Source organism: Acomys russatus, chromosome 5, assembly GCF_903995435.1.
Source record: "Acomys russatus chromosome 5, mAcoRus1.1, whole genome shotgun sequence".
NCBI classification, from domain to species: Eukaryota; Metazoa; Chordata; class Mammalia; order Rodentia; family Muridae; genus Acomys; species Acomys russatus.
The window spans coordinates 60889342-60913447 of NC_067141.1; the positions used below are offsets into that span (position 1 = coordinate 60889342).

General features: G+C 48.5%; 2 protein-coding genes across 2 annotated transcripts in view; both read left to right on the forward strand.

The window, feature by feature from the left end:
• Window positions 1-24106, forward strand: part of Hoga1 (4-hydroxy-2-oxoglutarate aldolase 1) — a 28375-nt gene that overhangs the window by 1065 nt on the left and 3204 nt on the right. Inside the window, exons 2-6 of the mRNA XM_051146573.1 lie at window positions 15785-15913; window positions 16088-16215; window positions 16795-16929; window positions 17178-17274; window positions 19213-19346. Of these exons, the coding sequence (XP_051002530.1) occupies window positions 15785-15913; window positions 16088-16215; window positions 16795-16929; window positions 17178-17274; window positions 19213-19346 (623 nt within the window). The remainder of the gene's footprint in view (window positions 1-15784; window positions 15914-16087; window positions 16216-16794; window positions 16930-17177; window positions 17275-19212; window positions 19347-24106) is intronic.
• On the forward strand, window positions 442-7083 carry C5H10orf62 (chromosome 5 C10orf62 homolog). Its single transcript, XM_051147173.1, has 3 exons — window positions 442-559; window positions 1810-1898; window positions 5780-7083. The coding sequence occupies exons 1-3, from the start codon at window positions 442-444 to the stop codon at window positions 6701-6703; spliced, it is 1131 nt and encodes a 376-aa protein (XP_051003130.1). The 3' UTR covers window positions 6704-7083.

Here is a 24106-nt window from a genome sequence, read left to right on the forward strand (position 1 = left end):
GTTTGCTGGGAATTGAACTCAGGAGGAGCAGACAGTAGTCTTAACCTCTGAGCCATCTCCCCAGCCTCTGCCCACTGATTCTAACACCTCCTTCTAGGTTGCCAGATCCCTCCTAAGACTATCCCAACAAATGGTGTTTGGTGCGTACCAGTTTCGAGAATGCTGTGGCCCTGACTGAGGAGGTACAGGCTAGCAGCAAGGATAGCGGACTCTAGTTTCCAATTACAGCGCCCCCAGTGGTCTTACTCGTGGGAGTGATAATGTTCTTACTGTGGGGCAGGCAGAAGAAGAATCTACCAGACCGCGAGGGAGAACATGATAAATATTCTAGAGTGCTAGACCTCTGAAGGTATTGATCCCTGCGATGATAATTATTAAAAGTCCAAGTGACATCTGTGAAGTCTCAAACCCTGGGACAAATGGCTGAGGTGTTGACTTGACATGTCAAAGCAGAACTGGCTGCCAGGTTCTCCCAACATTCCTCAGTCCTTACCTGTTGCAGGTTATGGCTGGAATGCCCTGCCCTCTACCGCCTCCTCCAACTCTCTAGAAGCAGGAGGTGGGGGGGTGGGGTGGGGCGGTGAGGCTTGGCAGCCCTTCCCCCAGAGGCTCTTCCCCATATTGTCCAGCAAGTTTGGTCACTCACCCCTTTGCTCACCTCTTGGCTGCTACACCCGGTTTCCTTCTCCTCAGAGAAAGCGAGGGGAAGGGAGAGGGTCAGGGTCATATCTACTGGGGACTCTCCCGTATGTCTCTGCCTCTGGCTATGCTCTCCCCTTTATCTACAATAAACTTTCTCTTCCACCATACCTAGGAGCAGTCATGTTCTTTCTCTTCATCTTTCTGTCTTTCTTTTCATTCAACATTGAAGCAAGCCTGCTTTGTGCTTTGTGACAGGGACTACTGGCCCCATTGAGCCCCCTTCATAGCTCAGTACCCAGGTGATATGAGTGTTTGTTATCAAGGGACAAGTGGCCTAAGGGTGCACACACTGAGGAGGGGAATTGTGTCTATGAGAGCTTGCTTATGGTGGCCTGAGTTGAATGGAGCTGAGCCCTGATTTCCTTGAAGCAAAGCACGAGAATCCTTGGCTTCAAATAGAACACTCTGAGCCCAGCGTGGTGATGCATGCCTTTAATCCCAGCACTCAGGAGGCAGAGGCAGGCGGATTGCTGTGAGTTGGAGGCCAGCCTGGTCTACAAAGTGAGTCTAAGACAGCCAGGGCTAACAGAGAAACCCTGTCTTGGTGGGGGGGGGACAAAAACAAACAAACAAAAAACAACAACAAATAGAACACTGCTTTGGCTTAAGGACCAAGGACACTAATGCAGGGACCAGAAGACTGGCTTTCATATCCATTGTGCTTCTGAAATCCTGTGTTCAAGGTTTCATAGAGATTTCCAAAATTGTCTTTGGACCTTCTCTTTTGTTTCCCCAACTCCCGCAACCAGCATGGGGTACCCTGGACAGTTTGGGGTGGATTTGGTTCATGGGTTCTTGATGGTCTCTGATTCCTCCATTCCTTATGTACCAGGAAGTTGGGGGCTGTGGGAGGAAAAGCTCACTGTCTGGAGGTAGGAGACTACTAGTCTGGCTATTATAACTGAGAAATCACAGTCCCTCTGTAATCCAGTTTCCTTGGGTGAGAACAGGAGCTGAGCCCTTGGACTCTTAGCCATGGGCTCAACAGAATCCCCCCCAAGATGGTCAACCATGCAGCGGCATAGAGGACATAGAGTGAAGGGGAGCCTGTCACAGTTCCAACACGTAGCCTGACATTGAATCTGTTTCTCTTGCCTTCTGGAATAGACTGTGAAGTCCAACACTCAGGGGCAGATGGAGACAGCTATCACATGCCATTCTGCATCAGTGTGGGCAGCAAGACCCCCAAAGAGGAGGTGGGAACCCACCCCAAGTGCTTCAGTGAACACAGAGAGTATTCTTGAAGGCATGGTCTGAAGCTGTATGATTCTTTTTGTTTTGAGACAGGGTTTCTCTGTGTAGCCCTGGCTGTCCTGGACCTTGCTCTGTAGATCAGGCTGGCCTCGAACTCACAGAGCATCTCCTGCCTCTGACTCTGCCTCCCTGAGTGCTGGGGTTAAAGGCATGGGCCACGTGAAGGGGCTGGTGAGGGGACATGTTGGGGAAGGGCTCTTGCTGCTGAAGCGCAATCTCTAGAGCCTGTGTAAGGTGGAAGAGGAGACCAACTCCTGGAAGCCATCCTTCTTCTGTGGCTGGGCTCGCATGCCCCAACACATGTGCTCCCCCTCCCCAAAACAATATAAATGAATGCAAAGTGCTTTCTACTTTTTAGGCATATTAGCTAATACCTTATCAGATATCATATAAAAACCCACAATAAGTAATGAACCGAGTATGCCGAACCTTTAGCCTCTGTTTGCAATGTAGGAAATACATGTCAGTTCTGGGTCACGATAGTTCCATTAAAATACAAAGAACAAATCATAAGGAAGAATTCCAAGATATGCAGTTGGTGCTTTTACTGGTCAGCTACAAGAAGCCAACCACCATTAGCTATTTTGGGAAGTGAAAGTGGGTCTTAATTTGTAGATAAGGGATGTCTGCGGTGGTCAAGAAAAAGATAAACTCGGCCAAGGCTTGTCAATCATACTCAGAAGCAGCTTGCTGAGACCAAGAAAGCCAGATATGGTGACAGTACCATAGCAAGCACAGGGTCTGCTCTTCGGTTTTCCTAGCTCATGCAGGATGCAGACATGAGTGTTGTGCACAGCATTTTATGGTTATAAAAATGGGCCTTGAAGCTGGGGTGGTGGTGCATGCCTTTAATCCCAGCACTTGGGAGGCAGAGACACGTGGATCTTCTTTGTGAGTTTGAGTGTCTCAAAAACCCAGAACAACAACAAAAAAAGAACATTAAATAAAGTTCTTGGTAATCTTTAAACCTTTTATGGTTTTGGTTTATAGCAATCCACCTGCCTCTGCCTCCCAAGTGCTGGAATTAGTGGTGTGGGCCACCATGCCCAGCTCCAGTCTTCAAAACTTGTAAAGGTAAAATCAAAATTATAACCAAATATGGCATGCCTAAACAAGACCAGAACAATGACAGTATTGGTAGACATGCTAACTTGGAAGGCAGAATTTTCACAAGGTCCTACCCCTAGACAGAGAACTGCAGACTGCTGAGAAAGGGAAAGTTAGTTTCTCCCAGGATGAACCCTAGTTAGTCATCCACTGCAAAGTCATCAGCCCTGAAATCAGGTGCACATAATCTGCAGGTTGTACTTATCAAATTTATGCACATGTATGTAACAATAAAGAAAAAGGGGACTTCAGTTTGGAAAGGAGTGAAGGGGGAGACTTGGGAAAGCTTGGAGGGAGGAAAGGGAAGTATGCAATTATGTGAATTTAAAAAAAAATTTTTTTTTTTTTTTTGAGACAGGGTTTCTCTGTGTAGCGTTGGCTGTCCTGGCCTCCCTTGTAGACCAGGCTGGCCTTGAACTCACGATGATCCGCCTGCCTCTGCCTCCCAAGTGCTGGGATTAAAGGCGTGTGCCACCATGTCCAGCTTAATTTTTTTTTTTAAAGATTTTTATTTATTATTTACACAGTATTCTGCCCACACATGTGCCTGCCCACCACAAGAAAGCACCAGATCTCATTACAGGTGGTTGTAAGCCACTATATGGTTGCTGGGAACTGAACTTGGGACCTTCAGAAGAGCAGACGGTGCTCTTAACCTCTAAGCTATCTCTCCAGCCCAAATTTTTTTTTTTTAATAAAAATAAAACCTTAAAAAATTATAACCAAAGACTGGAGGGAGAGCTTTTTCAGCAGGGCCACTGGCCCTGGACTCACTCCTGTCAACAGCCTCAGAAGTGGACTTTGAGTTGTTGTTTTCAGCGAGGTTAGCGGATAGTCACAGGGCTTCTCAGCACGCCTGGAGAGGTGAGGGCCCCTACACTTTTAGCTGTGCCTATTCCTTCACACACACACACAATGGACCACAGCTGCTTCTGAAAGAGAAGACATTTTTGTATATATTTTCAAATGACAATTTTTTGAGTGTAGGGGGTAAGAGGTTGAGACAGAGACTCTACATAGCCCTGACTGTCCTGGAACTCACTTTGTAGACTCGGCTGGCCTTGAACCCACAGAAATCTGCCTTCTTTTGCCTTCTGAGTGCTGGATTAAAGGCATGTATCACTGAGTCTGGCAACAACGTTTTCTTTTTCGTTTTGTGTATGTGTGTGTGTCTGTACATGGCTATGGGGACATATGCATAGGGCAAGTATCACAGGAGACCAGAGGTGTCAGATCCATTGGGACAGGAGCTACAGAAACCTGAACTTCCCGAGTGCTAGGGACTGAACTCAGGTCCTCTAGAAGAATAGCAAGTGCACTTGACCCATCTCTTCAGCCCCTCAAATATTACAACTTTTGAAAAAATGTATTTAGCCGGGTGATGGTGGCACATGCTTTTAATCCCAGCACTGGGGAGGCAGAGGCAGGTGGATCGCTATGAGTTTGAGACCAGCCTGGTCTACAGAGTTAGGTCCAGGACAGCCAAGGCTACACAGGGAAACCTTGTCTCTGGTGTGTGTGGGGGGGGGGAATATTTATTTATGTATATGAGCACTCTGCCTGTGTGCCTGGATACCAAAAGATGACATCAGGTCCCATTTTAGATACTTGTGAGTTGTCATGTGGTTGCTGGGAATTGAACTCAAGGCCTCTGGAAGAGCAGCCAGTGCTCTTAACTGCAGATCTAACTTTCCAGCTCCAAATAACACAACTTTTACATGGACTGTTTGGGCATTTCTAAGTGTGCTACTTGCCTTGAAGGAAACAGTAGCCCAGGCCTTTTTCTAGCTCCAAATACATAGGAATTACTCAGGGTTGTACAGGCATCGGTGGCAAGCCTGGCTAGCCAGCCCATGTGTTTCAGTATGTTTATTTACTAGGGGCAAACTCTGCGTTTGCAGGATACATCTCAGGCAAGACGTAGCTTTCCCTGGAATGGCCCTGAAGTCCGGGCCCCATCTGCTCTGCCCTTTCAGCCCACTTTTGTCTGCTCTCAATTGTGACGTCATACTGTTCCAGAATCAGCTGCTTCCTGGGCTCTTTTCCTTTGGACTCTTCCCTGTAACAGCTAGGGATGTAGGAGACAGTATATATTGTGCTAACAGTGATGGGCCCTGGGTAGAGAGTGCTACAGTGATTGGCCAGGAATGGGTACCAGTCCAGCTAAGGGGGGGAGGGGTTCCAGTTTGTCGTGGCCAAACTGACTCAGTGTTCTCTGTCCTGTGGGGGCCACTAGATCAGTAGAATGCATCACAAGCAGAAAGCAAAATAACCTCATAGATAAACAATGCCATCTTTCCACTGTAGGCAGGAGACAAGACCCCAGTCCCTTTTTTTTTTTTGTTTTTCGAGACAGGGTCTCTCTGTGTTGCCTTGGCTGTCCTGGCCTCATTTTGTAGACCAGGCTAGCCTCGAACTCACATTGATCCACCAGCCTCTGCCTCCCAAGTACTGGGATTAAAGGCGTGTGCCACCACCGCCCGGCAAGACCCCAGTCCTTACACAAGGCTTGTCAGACCAGGTCTGAGAGATGGGGTGGCCTTGCCTCACCCCACCTCTAGCTGCCTTCCTCACAATGGGGCTCATTGCTGAGGTGTCAGAGGGCATCTTAAGGGAGGGTGAGTCACGGGCCTGCCTGCCAGACACCCGCAGGGCTCCGGCCCTTTCAAGCATGAACCATACCATCTGGGCTCCACCACTCCCCGTGTGCTCTTAGCTCTGCGTAAGGCCTAGGGCCCTGGAGGGCTTCTTCGAGTTCCTCCAGCAACCTTCATGCAAGGTGGTGCTGGGGACTGCCCTCTTGCTAGGAGGCGGAGGCCTCGTGCTGTGGACTCAGAGGAAGAAAAAGAAGACAGCCTCAGAGTCTACACGAGACAAGTCTCCAGAATCCCACAGAGCAAATGACAGCTGGATCAAATCTCACTTTAGCCGACTCTCAGAAGAGAGGCTGCCCACCTCCTGCTATGTCAGCAACAATGGCCCTCCACTGGCAAGTAGGCATGGGGAGGCCAACACCTCTGTCCACATGGATACCCTCACCTCCACACATGGAGAAGGGGGCACAGCTCTGCGCCGAGATTCCTTTGCCAGCAAGCAAAAGGTATCTGGGACCTCAGTGACCAAAGAGACTCAGAGGGAGTCAGGGAAGTCATCCTTGGAGGATGAGACATGGGCTGCTGTGGCAGCTTGCGCCAAGGAGATTGATGCCAAGGGGCATCGGGTGGCTAATTCCATGCTGCAACGCTCCACCCCGACCTACCAGCGCACAGGCCATTCGGAGTCCAGGGACATCAGCCCAGATGAGCTGAAGGCTCTGGAGGAAGTGGAGATAAAGCTGAAAGGGAATTTCCTCACTCAGCGGGAAACCACCCTAGCTGGTGCCAACCAAACACACACCATCTATAGCCAGAGTCGCCAAAGCCATCAAAGCCACCATCCAGCCTACCAGAGCAGCCAGAGTCATCCTGTTTACTCCAGCCACCCGGGTCATTATCCAAGTCACTTGAGCCACCAGGGTTATCCAAGTTACTCAAGCCATCAGAGTCATCTGGGCCACTCAAACCACCAGGGTCATCAAGTCCACTCAAGACATCAGAGCCATAGTCTGCCTAACCGCAGCCACCAAAACTATGCCTCTTGAAGCCTCTTAACCATGCGTCCCCTCCCCCCGCAGGGCTGGCTCACATGCGCAGGCCTGTTTTCTCTTCTATAGGGAAACCTATGCGGTCAGGGTGAGAGACTGCCACCCAAATCCCTACTACTTCTGGCCCATCAGAGGTCATGAGGGAGGGAGGGAGGAACGCAGCTCCAACAGCCCAAGGGCCCTGAAGACCCATCAGAGAAGACACGAGGCAGATTACAGGAGCAGCCACAAGCCCCACCCTGACTCCTCATGCCTGGCCGGAGCCAATAAAACCCTGCATGCCCTCATTGTGTGTCCAGGGACTCTGTGGCCAGCTGAGTTCTGGGCAGGCTTGAAGGAGAGGGTGTGTCCCCAGCAGTTCTGTAAGTGGGTCTTAGCTTGGGGCGGCTTTCTCATTGTACTAGACTTAAGACTAGCATAGCTCCCCCCGGCCTCTGGTGCTAGGGTTAAGGTACTGCTGGGGGCCTCACCCATCTGTCTAGTATTGTCGCAGCAGGATATAGTTAGGTGCTGGGGATGAAGGGGCCAGGGACAGGCTTTTGGCAGAGAGTAAGCCAGCCAAGGGTGGGACGAGACCTTGGGCCCCATCTTGGTGCCGTCTCAAGTCTCTGGGGTCCATGAGGATCCATGTGTCTACAGCTATAAGGCTGTATGAGACACATCTGGGTCATGTCACCATTGTTTGAATTGTGACTATAGATACTAAAGCTGCTACCAATGATCAGACTACTTGAAGCTTCCACTGATGTTTTTTGTTTTTGAAAGAGGCTCTCACCATGTAGCTCAGGCTGTTTTGGAACTCACCATGTAGATAAGGCTGGCCTTGAACTCACAGAGATACACTTGCCTCTGCCTCCTGAGTGCCTTGCTGTGCTTTGCTTTTTTAAGTAGATTGTGTGTGTGTGTGTGTGTGTGTGTGTGTTAAGCCACGGCCATAGGAATATATTCTCTTTATAAATAAAGTCCCTGAGTTTCAGAGATAAAACTCCAAGGTAACATAGTAAGATCCAGCTTAGATCTTAAGTCTCTGGGGTTCCCCAGACTTAGATCCAGCTTGTCCCACAATCCCACACAGTGCCCTGATCTCTGCCCAGTGCTTTTCCACTCACATAAGGCTTACCTGTCAGCTCATCCCTGGTCCTCACACACTGTGTCTCCTCTGCCCTCCCACAAGCCTGGCATTCATCCTGTGTCTGCCTCCTGGGCCTCAAGGAGTAAGAAGTGACCCTCTCCTCCCAAATCAGGCAGCCACTTCTGTCACTCTTTAGCCGGGTTCACAAGTCACTGCCTAACACCAAGTAAATCTTTGACATAGACCTGAATCTGTTTCAGATTTCCTGGGGGTCACCATTTGGTGGGCTTAGACCTCTAGGGGTGACCCACGGAGGACAGCCTAAGTTCATAGACACCTTCACTGTGGTCAGCTGGCTTTGTGGAGTTGAGGTGGGAAGACTATTTTCTGGATGTTACTAGTGTGAATTTGTACGGGCGGATAATTAAATTTTAAGTTTTTAAAAATTACTGTTGGCATGTATGTGTGGAGATCAGAGGTCAGTTTTATGGAGTTGTTTCTTTCTTCTCACCTTTACACCAGCTCCAGGAATGTAACCCAGCCCATCAGCCTTTTACCATCAAGGTGGCAAGAGCTTTTTAACCACCAAACCATCTCACTGCCCCAAATGCATATGAATTTTTATTTACATAATTTTCAGCAAAAAAAATGGAAACTTAGGAAAGCTAAAAAGAATTCTTTCAAGTGGGAGGGGTTCCATGGGAGGAATGCACTATAATTGCTTATTTTAAATATTTCATAAAACTTTGTAGTGAGGAGACAGAGACAGGTGGACCCCCTGGGGCTTTCTGGCCAGTTAGCTTAACTTAGTATGCTCCAGGTCAGGGAAAGGCTGTCTGAAAAACAGGGTGGTCAGAAACAACTGAGATTGTTCTCTGGCTTCTACATGGACACACATAAAAGCCTACACCCTGCGCCCCCCACCCCCAACGTGTGCACCTGCACATACACAGACACCCACAGACACATTTAATTGATTTGAAAAGAAAAATAGGGTTAGCGGGCGTGATAGCGCATGCCTTTAATCCCAGCACTCAGGAGGCAGGGGCAGGCAAATTGCTGTGAGTTTGAGGCCAGCCTGGTCTACAAATAGAGTCCAGGACAGCCAAGGCTACACAGAGAAACCCTGTCTCAAAAAGCCAACAAACAAACAAACAAACAAACAAAAAAACAATCACAGGGGAAAGTGTTGGAGGCTGAAAACTTGTATAAAAAGCAAGAGGGTGGTGAGTTTGGCATCTGAAATAGACTAAAAATGCATGCACAAGACTGGAGATAGAGTTTAATGATAAAGCCACTGGCTGCTATGTTCAGGGCCATGGGTTTGTTCCACTGGCCAGAAAAGATAAGGAAGCCTATATCTAGGTCACCTTAAATCATGTACTCAAAGGCTTACATAAAATTTCAAGTTAGCTCACAATTTTGGAATAATTTTGAAAAAGTTTCAGCAAGGCACAGTGGTGCATAAATGTAATCTCAGCATGTCAGAGATGGTGAGGCAGGAGGATCAGGAGGTCAAGGTCATCCTCACCTTCATAGTTTGAGGTCAGCCTGGGCAACAAGAGACCCTGCATTAAAAAAAAAAAAAAAGTTGAGGGGCTGGAGAGATGGCTCAGTGGTTAAGAGCACTGTCTGTTCTTCCAAAGGTCCTGAGTTCAATTCCCAGCAACCACATGGTGGCTCACAACCATTTATGCACTCTAATCCCCTCTGCTGGTATACAAGTGTACATGTAGCTAGAGCACTCATATACATAAAATAACATTTTTTAAAAATTAAAAATAAATTTGAGCTCGGCACAGTGGTGCACACCAGTAATCCCAGAACTCAGGGAGGCAGAAGCAGGTAGATCTCTGTGAGTTTGAGGCCAATCTGGTCTACAAATAAGTCCAGGACAGTCAAGGCTACACAGAGAAACCCTGTCTCTAGAAAACCCAAATACTAATACTAATAATATAAAAATGATACATTTGAAAATATTTCGAGTTGAGTAAATTAAGCATTCAGCAAGCAACCATGATAATTCTTGGTTGGCTCTGTTTCTATAAGGAAGATGTTATTGGTATTCCTCATAAATCATTTTCACCTTCAAACATCAAAGCTGAAACACTTGCACACAATCTATGAGTGCATGCCAAAGTTGGGTTTTTTTTTGTTTTTTTTTTGGTTTTTGGTTTTTTCATAACAGAGTTTCTCTGTGTAGCCTTGGCTGTCCTGGACTCACTCTGTAGACCAAACTGGCCTCAAACCTACAGAGATCTACCTGCCTCTGCCTCCCGAGTGCTGGAATTAAAGGCGTGTGCCACCACGCCCGGCTGCATGTCAAAGTTTTATTACAGTCCTGTTGTAAGCAAAATGGCCAGACTCTTGGTGAGGACATTTTATTAGCGGGGAAAAGACAATCAGATAACTGTTAGGGCTAGACACAAAGAGAACTAAACAGCCACTAGACTCTGGCCCAAGTCAGCTGGGAGGTGGCTGGCTTCCCAGATCCAGGCCTAATTCCATTAAAGTTCACTGGAAATTGCCTAAGCATTTGTCAGGCTTTTTTCCCCCAGAGGGAGGTTATAAATTACATCATGTTTAAAACAAAACAAAACAAAAAACCTCTGTCTCAGGCCTGCATGTTTAGAGTGGTTATTTTCTGTTTGACGGGGTTTCTCTGTGTAGCCCTGGCTGTTCTAGCACTTGCACTGTGTACCAGGCTAGCCTCAAACTCAGATATAGGATAGTTAGTTTATGCAGCAAATTATCAATACCAACTTCAGTGAGTCTGTGTTGACCATCATGAACAGGGCCACTGTCCCTGGCTATGATTCTAGGCCAAGCAAGAAGAGCACACAGTAGGGCAGCAAGATGCTGTGGCCTGCATGGTCCAGAGCGACGGGGATTTGAGACACCTGATATCTCTCAGATTTTGAGGGATCTCTGCTGGGGTCAAGGTACAAAGTCATGCCATGAACAACTAACTGTGCAGGGGCAGGAGAATGGTGGTGTGCTGTGGGTGGGGAGAACCCTGACAGATTTACTTTTGTAGTTCCTAGGAATCTAACTAGGGCCTTGCACAAACCAAGCAAGTGGTCTCCAAGACACACCCCCAGTCTGGATGGGTGAGGAAGGTTAAGAGAGCTATGGAGGCTAAGGGGAAAGCCAGAACAATGGCTGTGCAACTTAGAGTGAAGGAGGACTTTGAAGGTCATCTGCTCTCAGTTCCCGTCCTGTAGGAGAGGCCAGGGTGAGAAGGCTTGCCTGGTCCCTTGGTGTGATCGAAGGGCTCCAAGCACCTCTTTGCATGTGAGCACACAACAGGGAGCTTATAAAGAAAGAACAGGGAAGCTGGGCGGTGGTGGCGCATGCCTTTAATCCCAGCACTCGGGAGGCAGAGGCAGGCAGATCTCTGTGAGTTCGAGGACAGCCTGGACTACAAAGTGAGTCCAGGACAGCCAGGGCTACACAGAGAAACCCTGTCTTGAAAAACAAAAGAACAGGGAAGGGATGCTTAGTGGAGAAAGGCTCAGAGGCCAGAGGACCCACAGAGGGACCCTTGCGTGGCACTTTAGAGGAAGAAGTGATGATGAGGCACCAAGGGCTGTATCAGTAACCAGGGAGGTCCCTCCCGTGAGACACAGTAAATCGCTGTGTCTCCTGTGCAGCCCCGGCCCCACTCAGCACACTTCTCAGGCCTGAGCAGCTTCTAGAGAGAGGAACTCCAGGCCAGGATGGGAGGTGAGAGGAGCTCCCCTCTAACCAGTCCCACTTGTGCTTTCAGGTGAGCTGTAAAGCTGCAGAAGGATTGCACCTAACACCCTTGAATCACAAGGTGCTAGTTACAGATACTTCCAATGAGCATCTCATTGCAATGTCACTAAGAAAAATACCATTGCATTTTTTCAGTTAAGGAAGCTAAGGTTTGGTTGAGCCATTTTGTCTATTTATTTGGTTTGTTTATTGGCTGGCCTGGAACTCAGGGATCTACCTGCCTCTGCCTCCCTGAGTTCTGGGAATGTGTGTCTGTGCTGATCCGTTCTCACCTACCCACCCTCCCACCTGTGTGTGTGTGTGTGTGTGTGTGTGTGTGTGTGTGTGTGTGTGTGTGTGTGAAGACCAGTAGAGGCCACTGGATTCCCCCAGAGGTGGAGTCATAGGCAGATATGTACTGGCCCCACTTGGGACCTGGGAACTGAACTTGGGTCCTTAGGAAGAGCAGCAAGTGTTCTTAACCACTGAGTCATCTGTCTATCCTGTAAATTATTCCTTGTAAATTATTATTTTGAAATAGAGTCTCCCTATGTACCTCCAGACTGGCCTTGTATTCGCTCCTGCCTTGACCTCCTGAGAGCGAGGGTTACAGGTGTGTCCCTCCACACTTGTTGGTTAAGCCATTTTCTCAAGACCTCTCAGCTGGTAAGAGGGCCACCATGCTGAGAGCTGGCCCTGGTGTTTCTGACTTAGAGCCTGTGCCCCAACAATCCTACCTACTGCTCTGCCACTACTTCTCGCCCTTGGTGTCTAGGGTCTTTTTTTTTTCTGAGCCTCTCTAGCTTGATTCAGATGTATGGGGCCTGTGCTTGGACATGCAGCCGGGGGGTGGGGGGGGGGGGAGGCTCTCTGCAACACCAGATCCCAGACATCAAAGTACTTTTTGGGACAGTTTCCTAGCTAAGCCTTTATGACAACTCTGTAAGGTAGGCTTGAAATGACTTGTCATTTCATAGAAAAGGAAATGGAGACTCGGTGGTCTAGGGCCTGATTCCCCATGCAGCAGGGTGAGAGTGAGAGGCTGTGCCCCAAGAAGCTGGAGTACGGGGCCTGCTGCTGTCTCCCAGGGCATCAGTCAGGCTTACAGTCCTGCTTTGAGGCGCACCTATGGAGCCCAGGGACTTCTGGAACTGACTCCCAGAGGAAGAGTGACTTGTGAGTGACTGTGGCTGGGTTAGGGAACATAGAATAAGCCTATCCCAGCTTGAGGTAGCAGATAACTATGGCAACTAAATACAAGTGGCGAGATGGCAGTCTTGGGAAAGCTGAGGGGTTGGTTCAGTGTTGGCTGGAGCCCTCCCCAGGACAATGCAGCCCGGTCCCGAGGAGCTGAGCTCAGGATGTGATCTAGCTGAAGCCAAGCCCTATTTGTTTCACCATGTCCCCTGTAGTATGACAAAGGAAACGATAAAGCTACCTAACACCCGGTGAGAAGGCTCCTGGCAGCCCTCCCAGCGCAGCCTAACGCCTGGGGAGCAACATGGAAAAGGTGTGTGGCATGAAGTTGACATCACGCCATGTCCCCTGAAGGCTGACTCACAGGAACACTTTCTCTTGGTCTCAGTGCCAGGAAACTGTTTCTCTGAGGCAGCTGCTTTGCTCGTACTCTCAGGTTCTGCGGATCTGTTAGTGAGCACATTTCCCTTTTAGCAGTGACTGCTGGGAAGTGCCCATTACGTTTAGGGCACAGCTGTATGGCATGGATTTGGTATGCTAATACTGCTTCCAGCTTTATTGTCTTTTCCTTCTGCCAAATACCTATTTATTTAAAGTCCTAGTGTACAGCCGGGCGTGGTGGCTCATGCCTTTAATCCCAGCACTCAGGAGGCAGAGGCAGAGGCAGGCAGATCGCTGTGAGTTTGAGGACAGGCTGGTCTACAAAGCAAGTCCAGGACAGTCAGGACTACAAGAGAAACCCTGTCTCGAAAAAAATCATAAATAAATAAATAAATAGATAGATAAAATCCTAGTGTACTGTTCCCTGTAATTGTATACTGTTTACGATTTTTATTGTTTGAGACAAGGGTCTCTCCTAGGCTGGCCTTGAACTGTTGATTCTATACTTTGCATCCCCCAAGTGCTAAGATTACAGATGAGGTAGGGTTTTTTGTTTTGTTTTGTTTTGATAAAATACCCTGAATAAGAGAGAGAGAGAGACAGAGACAGAGAGACAGAGAGAGACAGACAGAGAGACAGAGACAGAGAGAGACAGAGACAGAGAGACAGAAAGAGACAGAGACAGAGAGTGCTCCTGGGTATGGTGGAGAAGAAAGTTTATTGTAGATAAAAGGGAGAGCACAGCCAGAGGCAGAGACATCTGGGAGAGTCCACAGTGACCATGACCCTGAACCATGTGAGGAGAAGTGGGAGGGAGTGAAAGAGGGGAGAGAGGGAACCAGATGTAGTAGCCAAGAAGGCAAAAAAGTAAGAGGAGCAGGAAACCAAAATGGCTGGATTATATAAAGAAGAACCTCTGGAGGAAGGGCAGCCCAGTCTCTGGGCTAAAGAGTTGTAGGGGGTAGGGGTGGAGGTTGCAAGATATGGTAGCTATACCCTGTGACGGGTAGGGCCTGAGGAGTACTGGGAGAACCTGGTAGCCAGGTCCACTTTGATATGTTAAATAGGCATCTCAGCGGTTTGTCCTGGATTTGAGACTTAATGCTGACAAAAGCAACCTAACTGAGAAGTTGGTTTTGTCTCCATCCTGGAGGGGTGAGCATCAGGGGAAGCAGGAACTTGAGTCAGGCGGTCTCATTGCACTTACAATCAAAAAGCAGAGAGCAGTGTCTGCTCAACTCACATTCTTCTCTTTATACAGTCTGGAGTCCTAACCAAGGGAATGGAGCTGCCCACAGTGGGCTGCCATCTCCCTTCTAATAACCTAACTGAAATAATTCCCCAGAGGCATGTCTCCTGGGTGATTCTAGATCTCACTAAATTGACAACTGAGATTAGCCATCTCAGGCATGGAGAAGAGAAAGAAAAGGAAAAGAAAGTGAATGCAAAAATGCTAGAGGAAGTGATTCTGCTAACACCCGTTCCTCTCGGGTTCTGCCAAGAGTATCAGTTCTGCTTGGCTTTCAAAGAAATAAAAATGCCGACACCTGTAACCGGTATGTGTTAGGAACCTCTCAGCCAAATGGTTGATGGAACTGGAGGGTGAGCTGAGCGTGGTAGCACAACCCTTAATCCCAGCACTCCAGAGGCAGATGGGTCTTTGTGAGTTCCAGGCCAGCCAGGGCTACATAGTGAGACCCTGTCTCAAACCAAACCAAATCAGGAGGGTGACAAAAAGGGGGATGGGGAAAGCAATGAGATACCACCCTTGACACAGAAAATTGGCAAAAGTTACTTCTGAGGATGGCCAGAGTTGGCGTGGGTTAACACTAGCAGTTAGGGCTGGGCGGTGGTGGCGCATGCCTTTAATCCCAGCACTCGGGAGGCAGAGGCAGGCGGATCGCTGTGAGTTCGAGGCCAGCCTGGTCTACAAAGTGAGTCTAGGACAGCCAAGGCTACACAGAGAGACCCTGTCTCAAAAAACCAAAAAACAAAAAAACACTAGCAGTTAGCCTTCGTGCTGTAAAGTGTGTGTTAACTATCGGGGAGCATGGCGCCCAGGAAGCCGCACACACACATGCCTACCACACACCCCACTATGGGAATCTGAAAGGAATTCCTAGACATAAGCGGAGATCTTTCCAGAAAATGTTCGTTTCAGCATCATATATGGTAGCAAAAAAGGAGGCAAGCCTAAATGTCTCAAGGAAAGAAGGTAACGAACATCATTATATAGAAACATGGGGAACGAATCAGAGCTCTGCGTGTTACTGCAGACAGACTCAGTGCTAAGCAAAACAGAAAACTGCAGACGGCTACGGGAGCCTGGCTCCATTTCTCTGAAGTATAAATTATCTTATTCACGGGTCCTGATATATGTTGCAAGTGGAAAAAGACATGAACGAGAACAGTAAGTTGGGGCAGAGAGGCCAAGTGGAAGGAAATGGGGAGGGTTGTCGTGGGCTCTGGGACCACGGGTGATGGGCTATTGTTTCAGGTACAGTTAAAATGCTTCACTCAAAGGAAAATGGTGGGAACACTGCATCTGTTGAGAGCCTTCTGTTTATGGCAGGACAGGGATGGGAAGGGTGGGTGGTGGGAAGTAAGCTGGGGACTGTGTAGTCCCCAGCATCCTGATGTTCCTGGGAGGGTGGGGATGCGTGGGCTGCAGTGATGGGGCTCTGTTGTAGGCTTCGTGGTCCAGGGTTCTACCGGAGAGTTTCCGTTCCTGACCAGCCTGGAGCGCCTGGAAGTGGTGAGCCGCGTGCGCCAGGCCATACCCAAGGACAAGCTCTTGCTAGCTGGCTCTGGCTGCGAATGTGAGAACAGGGTGCCTTGGGACCTGGGGTTGCTGGGCTGTGGGGGACCCAGGCTCCTTGGCCCTGGCGGGGGGGGGGGGGGGGAAGGGAGGGCGGGGTATGTCTATTCTTTGGCTGCGCTGGGGATGCACTGAGGACCGCTTTGCTTGCCTTCTCTGCTCTCCCTTCCTGCAGCCACTCAAGCCACGGTAGAGATGACTGTCAGCATGGCACAGGTCGGTGCTGATGCTGCCATGGTGGTGACTCCTTGTTACTATCGTGGCCGCATGAGCAGTGCTGCCCTCATTCACCACTACACCAAGGTAGGTGGGTGGGGGCGGGCATGGATTAGAGGCCTGACTGAGACCAAGAGGAGGTTGACAGAGATGGAGGCCATGTTAGCAACCACATGCAACTCCAACTCCAGGCATTAAACACCTCTGACTTCTGACCTCTGATGGCACCAGCACTCTGTGCATATGCCCACTCACATACACATGAGTAAAAATAATACAATAAATATTTGCACTCAGGGAGGCAGAGGCAGGCAGATCCCTGTGAGTTTGAGGCCAGCCTGGTCTACATAGCGGGTCCAGGACAGCCAAGGCTACAGCGAAACCCTGTCATGAAAAAACAAAAATTAAAAAATAAAACGGGGAGAATTGTGGCACCTGCCTCATGTGCTTTTTCAGGGTTCCATGAGATCTGCAGCGCACATAGCTTTGAGCTGCGCCTGGTGTGCAGACTCCACTCAGCAATGTCCCATCGTTGCTACCCATACTTGAGGAAGCAGACCCGTCCCTTAGCCCTGCACCGTGACACAGTCCAGGGCCTGTGTGGGTAAGCGTCCAGCCCTTCAGACCCAGGCAGTTGGCGTCTCCTCGTTTTCTCTGTGCCCACAGGTTGCTGATCTTTCTCCAATCCCTGTGGTGTTGTATAGTGTCCCAGCCAACACAGGACTAGACCTGCCGGTGGACGCGGTGGTTACATTGTCTCAGCACCCGAATATCATTGGCATGAAGGACAGTGGTGGAGATGTGAGTGGCAGCAGCTCCCAGACTGGGATGCTTCCTTTTCCTCTGTTTCCAGCATGGTAGCTTCCAATCCGGAGCAGCTCAGAACCTATGCCATTCCCAGGCTCCTGCTTGTTGTGTGGGCTCCCTGAGGCACCTCCTGAGCTTGGGAGAATCTCTCTGGGTACTTGGCTCTGTTTTGACAGCACATGCCCAGCTCATCGAGGCCAGTAGTTCTGGGCATAGCTCTCACGCCTTGTTTATTGCTACAGGTGACCAGGATCGGCCTGATCATTCACAAGACCAGCAAGCAGGATTTCCAGGTGTTGGCTGGGTCAGTTGGCTTCCTCCTGGCCAGCTATGCTGTGGGTAAGCCTCCTGCTGCTCTTCAACTGTCCTGACCAATCAAGATGCACCCAGGCATCTGCAGGAAGCTGTCCTCTCAACTCTAGGAGATTGGGCTTGACCCTTTTGGGTAGGGGAGGGTGTAGGAGTACTGTGCTGACCTGAAGGGGTTGCCTGCGGTTGGTAAAGTCCCAAATCCCATGCTTAGAGGACAGATTGGCTCCTCTAATCTCACCCTGTAAATCATTCTGTGGGAGCCGAGGTCTCAGGCCTCTGTTCTGGGCCAGGAGTCCACTTTCCTCTGCCTCTGTCCACGGGACGGAATGAACTCTCGGGCCTGGGGGTTGGGATGGGATCTCTAGCTGTCTGATCAGATCCTCTTCCAGACCAGCCTCCTAGCACTGTCACTTAGGCCAGCTGCTCTTGTTTGTTTTGAGAGCGGGTCTCTGGGCTCAAGGGGAGTTCAGCCCTGGTGGGTGGGGCAGAGAGACAGGGGCATCAGCGGGCTAAGATCTAAGTAGACTTTTCAACACTGTGGGAGACACTAGTGGTTTCTGTTCCCTCCAGGCTCTGCAGACTTTGTCTTTGGTCAAGGTCCCTTTAGCACCCTACACTCTCTAAAGTGCAAGGCACGTGTAGCTCTTTCCTGAGGTTACAGATGAGAAAGGCACGGGCTCTGCATTTAGGGGCAACTGAGCTACAGTTTCAACCATGCCACTTACTCACCCAAGTCAAGGCCCCAGCCCTCACTGGGCAGACCCTTTCACCCTAAAAGGTAAAGTGAGAGGGCCTGCTCTATCTGCCACGGTGCCCAGCACATCATAAGTATTTTTGTTTGCTTTGTTTTTGTTTTTCGTTTGGAGACCGGATCTCTCTATGTAGTCCTGGTTATCCTAAAACTTGCTATGTAGTCCGGGCTGGAGACCCACCTGCCTCTGCTTCCTGAGTGCTAAGATTAAAGGGGTATGCCACTATGCCTGCCTATGAGTATCTTTTGTTTTTAAAATAAATTTCTTGTTAATTTTTAAAAGTTACATCTTATTTATTTTGTGTGTGTGTGTGTGTGTGTGTGTGTGTGTGTGTGTGTGTGTAGTGCACATGTTTAATGGCACATATGTGTAGATCAAAGGACAACTTTGGAAGTCCTGGGGATTGAACTTGGTTCGTCAGGCTTAACTGTAAGCACCTTTTGCCCACTGAGCCATCTCACTGGCCCCATAGTAGGTATCTTACAGCTAGCAAACATACTGGCCCATTCCAAACTGCCTTTCTTTCAGTCTTGAGCCACTATGCTTAGGGTCACTCCTAACTCCTCTTAGAATCACAAGCAAAGGCTGAATTTCACATCATGAAGTAAAGGGGAGGAACCTCCCAAGCTCTTGGTGTCATGTCCACAGCGCTTTCCTGCTCCCCATCAGAAGTGGCTCAGTTACCAGTAACGAGAAATCAGATCTCGGAGCTCTAGTTATTATTTCCTCAGCTTAAAGACATCAAGATCGGAGCAGTGTGTGGTGGCACACACCTTTAATCCCAGTACTCGGAAGGCAGGCGGATCGCTGTGAGTTCGAGGCCAGCCTGGTCTAAAAAGCAAGTCCAGGATAGCCAAGGCCACACAGAGAAACCCTGTCTCAAAAAACAAACAAACAAACAAACAAACAAAGACATCAAGATTCTGTTGGGGAAATGTGGGTGGGAGGCAGGGGAAGGGCTGTCCAGCAGGCTGTGCTCCCTGCCCTGCCTCAGGCATGCAGACTTTTCTTTTTGAACATACAGGCAGCCTTTGCCTCTGCAAGTACATACCGTGGACACACAGTGTATGTCCTGTGTGTCACATACCTGTGACATGGCCCAAAGAAAATAGGAATCTACATCTTGTGTCACCAAAATGAAAAGGTACGGGCCCCACAGTTTGAGATTCTCTGTAGTAAATGGTCCTGACCAATGTTCTGTGTCTCTGAACAGGAGCTGTTGGAGGCATATGTGGCCTGGCCAATGTCTTGGGGGCCCAAGTGTGCCAGTTGGAGAGACTCTGCCTCACTGGACAGTGGGAAGCTGCCCAGAAACTGCAGCACCGCCTCATCGAGCCCAACACTGCGGTGAGCTCCCAGCCTGTACTGGCACGGGGTCCCTGCTCAATCTCTCCCTTTCAGAATGTCCGTTTAGAGAATTGTCGCAGTGTGGGAACCCCTAATGCCTCACCCAGGAAACCCTGGTTGCAGAGAGAGTGAGCCCTGTCAGGTCTGTGAACATGCGTTGGAACAAGTGTCCTGAGTGATGGCAGCATCAGTAACTCTGGGACTATATACCTAGAGGTCCAAAGCCCAGAGACAGAGCAACATGGCCTTGACGACAGCCTGACAGGGTACCATAACGAAAGTCAGAGTGACGAGCAGGGGAGAACGGGAGATGTTTTGATTTTCAAGAATTGTCAGAATGATGTGCTCTGAAGTTCAAATTGTGTGTTCCAGTTCTTTTGGGGCCAGGTCAAGGAGGATTTAACAGGGACTGTCAAAGCTGCGTTGAAATCTGCCGCAAATTGAAAAGTGTACATCCGTTGGGTTTTGTTTGTTTATTTTTGTTTTGTTTTGAGACAGGGTTTCTCTTATAGTCCTGGCTGTCTTGGAACTTGCTTTGTAGACCAGGCTGTCCTTGAACTCATGGAGGTCTGACTGCCTCTGCTTCCCCAGTGCCCCATGCCTGGCATGAAAAATGTACATCCTTGTTTTATTTGCTTTGAAATGGAGTCACACTGGATCTGAACTAGTTGGCTCTTGAGATCCCCCTGCCTCAGCCTCCTGAGTAGCTGGACTGTCCTGTTGCATTTGCACTAATGTGAATGTATGTGACCACCCTCTGCATCCAGCAGCATGCATGCTGTACTGTCTTGTTCAGCTCTTTTGATAGCTGGGCAGTAACATGTGGCTGAGGACACTGAACATCTCTCCATGTCTTATCACTCAGATATCTGTTTCTCTCTTATGCCTGCTTTCTTTTTACTTTCTGGTCCTGGAGATTGTGCCCAAGCCTCACATAAGCCAGATATGTGCAAGTGCAAGCCTGCCTCTGCCCAAGTGCAGCCCTGACTGGTCTCTTGACCATTTCTTTCTTTTTTTCTTTCTTTCTTTTTATTCATTCATTCATTCATTCATTCATTCCCCTCCCTCTTTTCCTCCCAGTCCCTTCCTCTCATTTCCCTTCCCCTCCCCTGGCACCCCTTCCCTTTCTTCTCAGAGAAGGGGTAACCTCCCATGGGTATCAACCTGCCTTGGCATACCAAGTAGGACTGGGCACATCTTCTTCTATTGGGGCGAGACAAGCTGTCCAGTTCGGGAAAAGGAATCTAAAGGCAGACCACAGAGTCAGAGTCAGCCCCTGCCCCTGCTCATGAGGACCAAGCTGCACACCTGTTACATATGTGTGGGGGCCTAGAACCATCCGATGGATGCTCTCTGGTTAGGCGGTTCAGTCTCTGTGAGCCCCTATGGGCCCAGGTTGATTTTGTAGGTTCTCTTGTGGTATCCTTGACATCTCTGGCTCTTTCGATCCTTCCTCTCCCTCTTCTGCAAGATCCCCCTAATGTTCAGCTGTGGGTAAAGCCACTCAGATGACTGTTATGGTAGCCTCCTGTCTACAAGAATAGCAGAGTTTTACTAATAGTGTCAGTGGTGGGTTCTCTCTTATGGCATGTGACTCAAGTTGGGCCAGTCATTGATTGGTTGGGTCCAAGGTTTTGTGTGAGGGTTGGTTTCCCCCTCCCTCCACTGGAAATTTATTTACTTTACATCCTGATCACAGTTTCCCCTCCCTCCCCTCTTCCCTCTTTTCCTCCTCCTCCCTTTCTCTTCCGAAAAGGGGAGGCCTCCCATGGATATCACCCGGCCTTGGCATATCAAGTTGTAGTAAGACTAGGGGAATCTTCTCCTGTTGAGACTAGTCAAGGCAGCCCCGTAGGAGGAAAGGGTCCCATAGGCAGCAGAGTCAGAGACAGCTCCTGCTCTGCCTTGTTAGTAGTCCCACACAAAGACCAAGCCGCACGACTGTAACATATGTGCTAAGGGCCTAGCTCAGTCCCTTGATGAATCAAGCTTTAAATTTATCAGTGTTTTTCTGTTTTGTTTTTTTTTGAGACAGGGTCTCTCTGTGTATCCTTGGCTGTCCTGGACTCACTTTGTAGACCAGGGCTGGCCTTGAACTCAAGCAATCCCCCTGCCTCTGCTTCCTGAGTGCTGGGATTAAAGGTGTGCACCACCACTACCTAGCTAATGTTTTCTTTCTTTCTTCTTTTTTTGTTTTTGTTTTTTTTTTTTTAAACAAGGTTCTCTGTGTAACAGCTCTGGCTGTCCAGGAACTCACACTGTAGATCAGGCTGGCCTCGAACTTACAGAGATCCACCTTCCTCTGCCTCCCAAGTGCTGGGGTTAAAGGCGTGCACCACCACTGCCCAGCCAATGTTTTCTTTCTTGATCATACTACAAATGTCAAGTCTAGGAAGGCTTTGTTCAGCTCTAGTTACCAAATATATTCTACTTTGTTTTATAAAGTTTTGTGGTTATGTCGTTGTGAAAGTCTGTGACCCATTTTGAGTTAATTTTTGTGTAAAGCCTGAGACTTTGGTCAAGGTTCCTCCCCCCTTTTTTTTTCTTCTTTTTGCCTATGGATATCCACCACCTCCAAAGCCATTTGTTGAAAAAGCTTTCTTTCCTCCATTGAACTGCCTTTCTGCCTTTGTCAAAAGTCAGCGGGGCAGATTTGCGAGAGTCTATTTCTGGGTTCTCCATTCTCCCCATTGATCTGGGAGTCCGTACCTGCACTGTGCCACCGTCTGGACTGCGCAGCTGCAGAGGAGGGAGGGCTCATGGGTCCTTTTGACAGCTATTTCCTCTTATTTGGTTCCTTTTTTCAAAATTGCTTTCTGTACCTGATTCCTTTGTCTTTCCATAATAATTTTAGAATAAACTTGTCTGTATCTACAAAAAGCAAACCTTACTAGGAATTTTGCTACTCTGTAGACCAGTCTGGGAAGGCACTGTCCTCTCTGTGCCGTCTTTTGATCTGTAAACATGGCACATTCTCTGCTTATTTGGATCTTCTTTGTTTATTCAGTATTTTGTAGTTTTCTTTGAAGAAGTTCTATACATAGTTTGAAAAACGTATACCCATGTTTCACTACAAAGCCCTAGCTGGCCTGGAACTCACAGAGATCTGTCTATTTCTGTCTTGTAAGTGCTGGGATTAAAGGTGTGCATAACACATCCAACTACTTCGTGTTTGTGGGGCAAGTGAAAATGGTATTTTAATTTCACAATCTACATTCATTGCTAGTATTTAGAAACATCTCTCTCTCTCTCTCTCTCTCTCTCTCTCTCTCTCTGTCTCTGTGTGTGTGTGTGTGTGTGTGTGTGTGTGTGTGTGATGAAAATGAAACCCAAGGCCTCAAGCATGCTAGGAAAATTGCCATATCACTGAGCTGCATTCACAGCCCTACAGCTGATTTGTAAATATTTTACATCTGTGGCCTTGCTGAGCTCACTCAGTCGTTCCAGGAGGGGTTTTCTTGTTTGTAGACTGCTGGGATTCTCTACACAGACATCCTGTCATCTGCACGTGTGGAGAGTTAATTGTGTCCATCTTGATCCATGTCTTCTAGTTGCCTTTCCTACCTTTCTGCACTGACTAGGACTTCCTGCACTAGGGTGACTATATTTCCTGGTTCCTGATCTTAAAGAGAAAGCGTTTAGTCTTTCACCTCAAGTATAACGCTTGCTCTGGGATTGTTTGTTTGTTTTTAGTTTTGGTTTTTGGTTTTTTTCAAGACAGGGTTTCTCTATGTTATCTTAGCCATCCTGGACTTGCTTTGTAGACCAGGCTGGCCTCGAACTCACAGCGATCTGCCTGCCTCTATGTCCTGAGTGCTGGGATTAAAGGTGCGCGCCACCACCGCCTGGCTTTGCTCTGGGCTTTTGTAAATGCTTTTTATAAATTGAGGATACCACTCTCTATCCCGAGTTTCCTATGAATTTTTACAAATCATTAACGAGTGCTGAGTTTTTCAAACATTTTTTCACAGTGACTTATATGATCATACGACTGTATGTTCAGCCTGTGGACTATATAGTCTTTTTTTAAAAAGATGTATTATTATTTTATGTGTGTAGGTGTTTTGCCTACGTGTATGTGTGTGCACCATGCACATGTTTTGTGGCCATGGAGACCAATTGAAGTTACAGATGGTTCTGAGCTACCCATGTGGGTGCTGTGAACTGAACCTGGATCTCTGTGAGAGCAGCAAGGTCTCTTAACTGTTGTTCCATCCCTGCACCCCCCAAATCTCTTTTTTTGTTTTGTTTTTCTTTTTGAGGCAGAGTCTCTCTACATAGCCCCGTGTGTCCTGGAATCACTCTGTAGAGCAGGCTGGCCTCGAACTCACAGAAGCCCGCCTGCCTCTGCCTCCCAAGCCCTGGGATTAAAGGCGTGCATCTGGCCTCCCGAGCCTTGGGATTAAAGGTGTGCATCTGGCCTCCCGAGCCCTGGGATTAAAGGCGTGCCTCTGGCTAATCATTTTTCAAATATTGACACAGGTGTGTGCATTCCTGGCACAAACCTCATTTAGCCAGAGCATTATTTATTTTCATATATTGCTAAAATTTCACTTATCAATATTTTGCTAAGAATTTTTATGTCTAGACCAGGCATGGTGGTGCACACCTTTAATCCCAGTACTCGGGAGGCAGAGGCAGGCGGATCTCTGTGAGTTCGAGGCCAGCCTGGTCTACAAAGCAAGTCCAGGACAGCCAAGGCTACACAGAGAAACCCTGTCTCAAGAAAAACAAAACAACAACAACAAAACAACAAAAAA

Bases quoted from the DNA above. Each gene is read 5' to 3' on its own strand.
- C5H10orf62 (XM_051147173.1), top strand. From the start codon at position 442: ATGTCAAAGCAGAACTGGCTGCCAGGTTCTCCCAACATTCCTCAGTCC. The intron at 560-1,809 runs GTGGGGGGGTGG...CTTCTGGAATAG, and splicing joins CAACTCTCTAGAAGCAGGAG to ACTGTGAAGTCCAACACTCA. The intron at 1,899-5,779 runs GTGGGAACCCAC...GTGTGCTCTTAG, and splicing joins GCAAGACCCCCAAAGAGGAG to CTCTGCGTAAGGCCTAGGGC.